This window comes from Pteropus vampyrus, unplaced genomic scaffold (assembly GCF_000151845.1).
Source record: "Pteropus vampyrus isolate Shadow unplaced genomic scaffold, Pvam_2.0 Scaffold14, whole genome shotgun sequence".
NCBI lineage: Eukaryota > Metazoa > Chordata > Mammalia > Chiroptera > Pteropodidae > Pteropus > Pteropus vampyrus.
This window is the reverse complement of record NW_011888795.1, coordinates 1,229,079-1,237,000: the sequence shown is the minus strand read 5'-3', so window position 1 is coordinate 1,237,000 and position 7,922 is coordinate 1,229,079. Positions and strand designations below refer to the sequence as shown.

The window sequence follows — 7,922 nt, the reverse complement described above, 5'->3', positions numbered from 1 at the left end:
ATTAAAGCTACAGTGTCCAGTTGACACACAAGTAAAGCAAGATTAATGTGATTGGCTGGGCACTGTCTGACGCAAAAAATAAAAAATGTAGTTTGAATTTTTACCAGGAATTCTCATCCAAAATGAATGACTGGCCTGTCAAAGTAAACTGAGTTCTGATCACACATAAGCATTCCTTGGAATCTGTATATCTCTCAGAAAACTGAGATACTCTGAGGCCTGAGACCATCAGGGGCACTACTGGGGGTTAAGAGCAGGTAGCACCTTATTTACCCTCTATATGCTTGGCTATATTGTTCACTCTAGTCATCTTACTATACCACTCACCTCCCTTTTACCTATAGAGAAAGGCTCCACGGTAGTGAAAGGTAAGTCTTGGTGTTTTCTTTGCCCCTCTTATTTTCTTTAATAGAATAAAATTCTGGAAAAAAAAAATATTAAAGAGCACCCGGTCATTCTCAGAAAGCTGTCGTACAATGAAAGAACCACTATTACTCCCCCCCCCAACTTTTTTGCATAGTAAATTATAGTATAAATCCCACTTTCCGCCACCTCCTCCAGAAGTTTCGATGGAGACATATATTTATTCTATGAATTGCAATTCAGCCTGGAGGTGGAGTGTCAGAATTCAAGTTGCTTTTCCTGAGGGGTAACCCCAGTATTGGGGATATCTGTAGATAAGAGAGATGCTGCTAAATTTGGGATGTAATTGCTGGATTAGACCGGTCTCCCCATTCCCTCGATCAGTGGCTGCAACCGGGTCCCTTTAAGAGACCAGAAACCCGCCGGGCATCGGAGACCGAAACGGATCCTCTTTTCTGCTCCTCCCCTGTCCCCGCGCAGCGAATGGTTCGCGCCGGCCTATATTTACCCGAGATCTTCCTTCCAGACGGCAAGGATGTGAGGCTGACGAGCTGGCCAGCGCTCGCAGCACCGGAGGGGGAGCGCTGCAAAGGCGGGTAGCGGACCGAGGGAAGCCCGGGAGCGGAGTTGGACAAGCCCGGAGAAAAGAAATGAGGTAGCGACAGTCCCTGGAGCCCACCATGAGCGCGCCCCGCCCTTGGAGCCCCGCTCTGCCCCGGCCGAGCCAGCCGGGACAGTGAGCCGGCCGAGCCGAGTCCCCCGCGTCCGGCGGGAGCGAAGATGCAGTGAGCCACAGCGGGACTGCTGCGCGGGGCCGGCCGCGGCCAGCCGGACCCACCATCAGACCGCACTTGGGGGCAAGCAGCAGATTCTGGGACCAGCCCGGCCGAGGGGCTCTCTGCCTCTAGCCACCCCGTGGGGGTGGGGAGTACTGGACCCTGGACTCACTCGCTGTTGAGTTTCCGCGGTTTCTGGCCCAGCCCTGGGGATTGTGTATATGTGAGAAGGGGGACCCTTTTCACATTCAACGAGGAGTTCCTGCATATTCTCCCACCATCTCGGCTGCTTTTGCTTGGGGTCCCCTCTATTTGCAGGCGCGCATCTTTTTTGTCGTTGTTTGTTTTGTTTCGTTTTGTTTTATTATCATTATTTGTTTCTACTAAAGATGTTTTCTGCTTCTCTTTCGTTCCGCCTTTTTCTCATTTTGCTTGCCTAAGACTCTCCTTCATCTTGCCCAGGCAGGGGTAAATCGCGTGTACGCTCCCCCTCGCTCCCCCCCACCCCGCGCAGTTGACTATTTTCTTCTCTTAACAAATTCTACCCCTACCGCCTATAGGTCTCCCTAGTTCTACACCCCTCTCCCACCCTCACTCCCAGCATAGTTTTATTTTTCCGTCTTGCTTGGGCCGAGCCCGGTAGGGCCGGGGCGTGGGGCTCAGCGGGGCTCGCACCCTGCGCTCCGCTGCCGCCGCCGCCACCGCCGCCTCTGCTGCCGCCGCCCAGTTGCGCAGGGGCGCCCTCCGGAGATGCTGCCGTGGAAGAAGCACAAGTTCGAGCTGCTGGCCGAGGCTCCGCCAAGGCAGGCGTCCAAGCCCAAGGGCTACGCGGTGAGCCTGCACTACTCCGCGCTCAGCTCGCTGGCGCGGGCGTGCCCCGAAGGCGCGCTCAGCCGGGTGGGCAGCATGTTCCGCTCAAAGCGCAAGAAGCTGCACATCACAAGCGAGGACCCCACATACACGGTGCTCTACCTGGGCAATGCCACCACCATTCAGGCGCGCGGCGACGGCTGCACCGACCTAGCAGTAGGAAAGATCTGGAGCAAGAGCGAGGCGGGCCGTCAGGGCACCAAAATGAAGCTGACTGTGAGTGCGCAGGGTATCCGCATGGTGCACGCAGAGGAGCGCGCGCTGCGTCGCCCGGGCCACCTCTACCTACTGCACCGCGTTACCTACTGCGTGGCGGACTCGCGGCTACCCAAGGTCTTCGCCTGGGTGTACCGGCACGAGCTCAAGCACAAGGCGGTAATGCTGCGCTGCCACGCGGTGCTGGTGTCCAAGCCCGAGAAGGCTCAGGCCATGGCCCTGCTGCTCTATCAGACCTCGGCCAACGCACTGGCGGAATTTAAACGGCTCAAGCGGCGGGACGACGCGCGTCACCAGCAGCAGGAGCTGGTGGGCGCGCACACCATCCCGCTAGTGCCGCTGCGCAAGCTGCTCCTGCACGGATCCTGCTGCTACAAGCCGCCGGTGGAACGCAGCCGCAGCGCGCCCAAGCTCGGTTCCATCACCGAGGACCTGGTTGGCGAACAGCAGGAGCAGGAGCTGCAGGAAGAGGAAGAGGAGCCCACCGAAGGCTGCCTGGAGGAGGAAGAGGACCGTGCGGGGGAGGAGGACACCGCAGAGGAAGAGGCCGAGACTCAGCGGGCGCTGGTGGTGGCCATGCATTTCGAATGCGGGGACTTGCTGGACACGCTGGACAGTGGCCGCGAGGAGGCGCTAGGGGGCGGCGGGGTCTCGCTGGGCTCCGGGGCTGGGTCGCCTCCTTTGATGCTGGGCCGCTCCTCCGATGTGAAGGCCGAGCTGTCGCAGCTCATTAACGACCTAGGCGAGCTCAGCTTTGGCAACGACGTGCGAAGCCTGCAGGCCGACTTGCGGGTGACGCGCCTTCTGTCTGGCGAGAGCACCGGCAGCGAGAGCTCCATAGAAGGTGGAGGCTCGGATGCCACCTCTGCCAACTCTGCCACTGCCGGAAACCAGACCAACCCTGCGGACCACGCCAGTCCAGAAGAGCCGCACTCGGGCTGAGCTCCCAGAAACCTACTGCGTGCGCCCCAGCGTCCCACCGTGACTCCCCACCAGTCTTCTCGACCATCTCCTTACCGCCTCTTCTCGCCCCCCTGCTCCTCCCTAGGGAAGGGGAAATGGGACACTTGAGGCCCAGCGTTCCACCTGCCCCTCACCCTGAACACATGTGGCTCGGTTTTACGTGGAGCTCAGGTTGCGTGTGGAGATGTGGCGGGATGTGCGAACCGGGGAACCGTATGAAGAAGGAGAGAGGCAGACCTATGGGGTCGGAGGTGAGGGAAATGTCCGCTGAAGTTAGCAAAGTCCCACAGGCGTCAGGTGCTTGCCGGCCAGTTTCCTGTTTGTGGGGCAGCTGGGGCCTCAGGAGGAGGGGTTGACTTCCTCCCCACCACCCCCTTAACTGGGAGCAGCCTAGCATTGTCATTGACATGTCATTTAAAAGAAAAAAGAATTTTCTCTCACAATATTTGAAACTAATGCCGCATCTTTGCCCCTAGCCTTTTGATGCCCTAGCTTGGGTTGTTTACCTCAGACTCAGACCCTTGAAATTCTGCCAAATTCCTCAAATAATTGGGGGTGGGAACTGAAAGAAAGTTGCATTTTGTTTACAGTTAAAGACATCTAATATCTAAAAAAAGGAGTTTTCCTTTAGAAACACACCTTCCTCCTGCTCAAAAAAAAAAAACTCACTCCATGATACTGTGTAAAATATTTTTGCACTGTTGTGAAGTATTTTTGACATCTTTTTTTTTTGTACATAACTGTGTTCTCAGAGCTGGATGTTTATATCTTTTGCTGTGCAAAAGGGACATGTAATATGTTCAGTTGTATATACAGAAATGTGTATAAAACATTTTGTTATTTTTGAAGCGTGGCGCTGCTCTGGTTCTGTTTGCGTGCCAGTGGGGAGAGAATAAAGAGGAAAATGGAACAGAACTGGTGAACGTCTGGAACTGCTGCTGAGAATGCTTGGCAGTGGTGGTGGGAGATGGTGTGACCATCACCAGGGTGGTGTGGTAGGACAGTGTTTGGCCTTGGCCGTGCTCAGAGATGATTAGGAAAGGGGAATCCACTTATGGTAGTCTGGCGCCTTTCTGGTCCTCTGCCATTCTGGATGCTACAGCTGGGGCTGGCCTTTTCCTCGAGCGTATCCCATATTTTTCACTAAGTTGTGGGAGCGTAGGCTTTTTCTGGTCTCTTTAAATTAATTCTTGAGATGCGGAGTGAGTTCTGTTTCTCATTCCCATACCTGTAAGGTTATTTAGGGAGGAGTGACTTTTGATATCTGAGATTTTACTGCCTCCTTCTGTGGTTCATGGTAATGATCATATGTGAGGACACAATATAATCGTTTCCTTTATAAACAGCTCAAGGAGCTTTAAAGATGAACTAGAGACCTAAAGAAATTCCCCATGGGGATCTCTGAGGAGTGGGACCATCTTTGGTTTTCCCTGGGAGGAAAATCAAGGAGAAAGGAAAGTTGGTAGTTCTGATCATGGCATGAGTGAATTGTGGTACAGGTTGGGTGGGTTGAAGAACCTATTTTTCTTCCCTTGTGTGTGTGTTTGTGTGTGTGTGTGTGTGTGTGTGTGTGTGTGTGTGTGTGTCTGTTAGGGCTTTCATGCTTTCTGTGAGTTTGTTTCTGTTGTAAACTCCAAACAGATGTCTCTAGTTTGGCTACACCCGATCAGCTGGAAGTTGTAATAAGATGCTGCCAAAACTGTACCTTCTGCAAATTATATTTTTCCCTGTGCCCCTTTGGGCCCCTTTTCCTTTGTTGCGGAATGGATTGCACTCCTGGTATTCCGTGGTGTCCTGAGGCCACTTTGCTTTGTTTTCATCATAAATATGTTCCGAGCAGCTAGACCCTGCAGTCCTAAGGAGTCTGGAATTCACTGGAGCCATAAAGGAATGGAGGGTGGAAGATTTCCTAATTAATGGGGAATGGTTCAGGTATAAGACTATCTTTAGAAAAGTAAAGCGAAGGGTGGTGGAGTGCGAAATAATTTTAAAATATTCTGAATCACTTCTTCAGGGCATTAGGACAAGGTCTAGGCCTTAGAATGAATCATATTTTGGTTTGGTTGAGTCTCTCTTTCTCTCCCTGAATACCTCAGATACACATCATCGAAAGACATTTTGAAACCCCCAGGTAGAGTGAGGTCAGGAAAGTCAAATCTTATCCCACCCAGACACCCACATTGCATGCCTTCCACACGGTTCTCACCTGACTGGCAGACAGCTGTGTGGGCCATCACTATCCTGCACGACTAGATTTCACACTTTAAATTATTTCCACATATTGCAAAGTTCCTCTGCTGTTTGAAACTGATGAGAACATTAAACAGGGTGAAGATTATATGGCTAGTATTTGGGGGTGGGGCAGGGTATGTGTATCTTCATTCTTATTCAATTTATGTGTCCAGTGAGAATGCCAAAGTTGGCTTTCATCTGTGACTGATGAGGGTATGGTGATTGGTCAGAAAGTTCAGACCAATGACATTCAAACCAACACCATCAATAAATTTAAGGCAACTATCTCTTTAAAGTCTGATTTTTCCTGTTATCTGATTTATAAATAGGGAAGAGGGGCTTAGGGGTTGAGGAAGGATGAAGAAGAAAATAAACCTGCAAAAGAATCAACTCCCTTCCTCTCTTAGTCCTGGGTGCCCTCCCCTTCCCTCTTTCCTCCCCTGTACTTTTTGGCTTTTATCCTCACTGCACCCCAGGGCTCTGGCTGATGTAATTCTAGAAGAGATGGGAAGGTGATACATGATTCACTCCTTTTATGTCTCAGTCTTCCAGGGGTGATATCATTAGAGTAAGAAGAGATGTTTTGAATGAAAAAAACAAAAACAAATTTGCTGATAACACTCAGAGGGAAAAGAGTGGTGTGACAAAAGCAAAACTCAGTAGTTAGATGAAATACACATTCCAGAAAGCACCTGAGGTCTGGTTTACTCATCAAATTTAGCTTTGCCTTCTTGCAAGGTGAGACTCATGCTTCTTCTTTATGTAACCTGATGGTACTTTAAATGCAGTGAGACACTTTCCACATTCTTCCCCAGCCTAAGTAATCCTCCGTGTCCAACAATGCAGCATTGACTGCGTGAAGAACGGAGTGACTTCCAGTGACAAGAGAAATTGTTGCAGGTGGCAGCATGAGTCCATTCATCGGCCTCTCTCAGCACAAACACCCCATGTTCATTTGTACAATTTGTTGTGTGTGTTTAGAGAAGAGGAGGGAGGAGTAGGACGGTGTCAAATAAACAATAGCATTACATACCCTCTCAACTATTATAGTTTCAGAGAAGAACACCTGTTCCACAAACACATGGTTCCCCCTGAAGAAATCATCCCTCTCACTGCCCTACAGTCAGCAGAATAGTAGATTTTAAATTAGAAAGGCTCTGTTATACTAAGAAAGCACAATTCCCTCCCAGGGATAAAGTGCTTTTAAGGGTTCTGCTTGTGAAAGAAGAACTGGCTGGTAGAATCCACCCCTGGCACCACACTGGAGATTAAAAAACCTCATGGGAGTCACCAAGGATCACAAGAAACATAAAAATTCTATTAGGAGCAAGTTGCCCTCGTTTCTAACAGGATTTAGTAATTTAATAAGCAGAACTCTTTCCTCTGTGTGGTATGCATCAGTAGCCCTAGCATCTGCGGATAAGTGATGCATGACAGAGCTAGAAATGTACTTGGATTGCTGGGGCTAGGAGCCATGACTGACATGTGGGAAACCACTCAGGGCTTAGGCAAGCAGGAGCCCGTTAGAGCCAGGATGTTCTGTACTCTGGGCACCAGGTTTTTCTGCAACATGGCCACATCTAGATCTGGTTTACTGTTAGCTAGGGCCTTTCTTGCTCCTACTACCTCATCTATGCACATGGGCCACAGTGTGCCTGGGACCAAACCCTCACCACCAGCTCTGAAGTGATCCAATTTGAACAGTCTTGCCTAACCACCATTTTGGCGGTCTGAATGGCTAGGTAGCTCTGGAGCTTGGCACTCATTCCTTCCCCTCTCTAAGGCCGTTCAGTGGTACCAGCAAACATCCTTGGTTCCAACTTCCATGGAGAGTGGCCCTTCTGACAGCCTCCTAAACCCCTTCTTCATCTCTTTCCCATCCTACTTCCTACTGTAACACATCATTCACCTCTGATTTTTTTTTTTTTTTTTTAGACGAGGCAACCCTTGGTTGACCTCACAGATTGCAAGGACCTTGTCAGCTTACAATGCTTTATTTTTTTATTTATTTTTTACGCCTACAGCACCCGGTCTTCCTAGGCGGTCTCCCATCCAAGTACTAACCAGGCCCGACCCTGCTTAGCTTCTGAGATCAGACGGGATCAGGCTTGTTCGGGGTGGCATGGCCGTAGACTCACCTCTGACTTCTTATATAAACCAGCTTCCTACCTGATCCTGGCTTCACTTCTCCTCCTTCCCACAAAACTAGCTCAGACCTTAAATCATCTAAAGGAAAAGAAAACCCAAACTTGAAGGGAAAAAAACAAACCAAGCACACAGTCATCAGGCAGCACCACTCTTGCACCACTCCAGGGCACCACTCCAGGACGTGCTCTGGCCCTGCCCCCACTTAGAGATAAACAAACTGAAGCATAGAGGAATGATGTCCTTCCCAAGGTTACACAAGATGGGGTCAAGACCCAGGGGTCCAGACTCTTCAACTCATGCTCTATTCGCATTCCTCCAGTTTTATGGCTTGTAACCAAATTTTTAGCTTTGGGA

The 7,922-nt window shown here is 50.5% G+C and overlaps 1 protein-coding gene and 1 non-coding gene across 2 annotated transcripts; one reads left to right on the top strand and one right to left on the bottom strand.

The window, feature by feature from the left end:
• Positions 1 to 874: 874 nt before the first annotated feature.
• Positions 875 to 4,103, top strand: FAM43A (family with sequence similarity 43 member A). The gene has a single exon (XM_011381278.2). It carries the CDS (start codon positions 1,890 to 1,892, stop codon positions 3,165 to 3,167), a length of 1,278 nt encoding a protein of 425 aa, XP_011379580.1. The 5' UTR covers positions 875 to 1,889; the 3' UTR covers positions 3,168 to 4,103.
• A 3,332-nt stretch (positions 4,104 to 7,435) lies between these two features.
• Positions 7,436 to 7,554, bottom strand: LOC111734206. Its single transcript, XR_002778372.1, has one exon. It is a non-coding gene; the product is annotated as a 5S ribosomal RNA (ribosomal RNA).
• Positions 7,555 to 7,922: the final 368 nt, after the last annotated feature.

Bases quoted from the DNA above. Each gene is read 5' to 3' on its own strand.
- FAM43A (XM_011381278.2), top strand. From the start codon at position 1,890: ATGCTGCCGTGGAAGAAGCACAAGTTCGAGCTGCTGGCCGAGGCTCCG.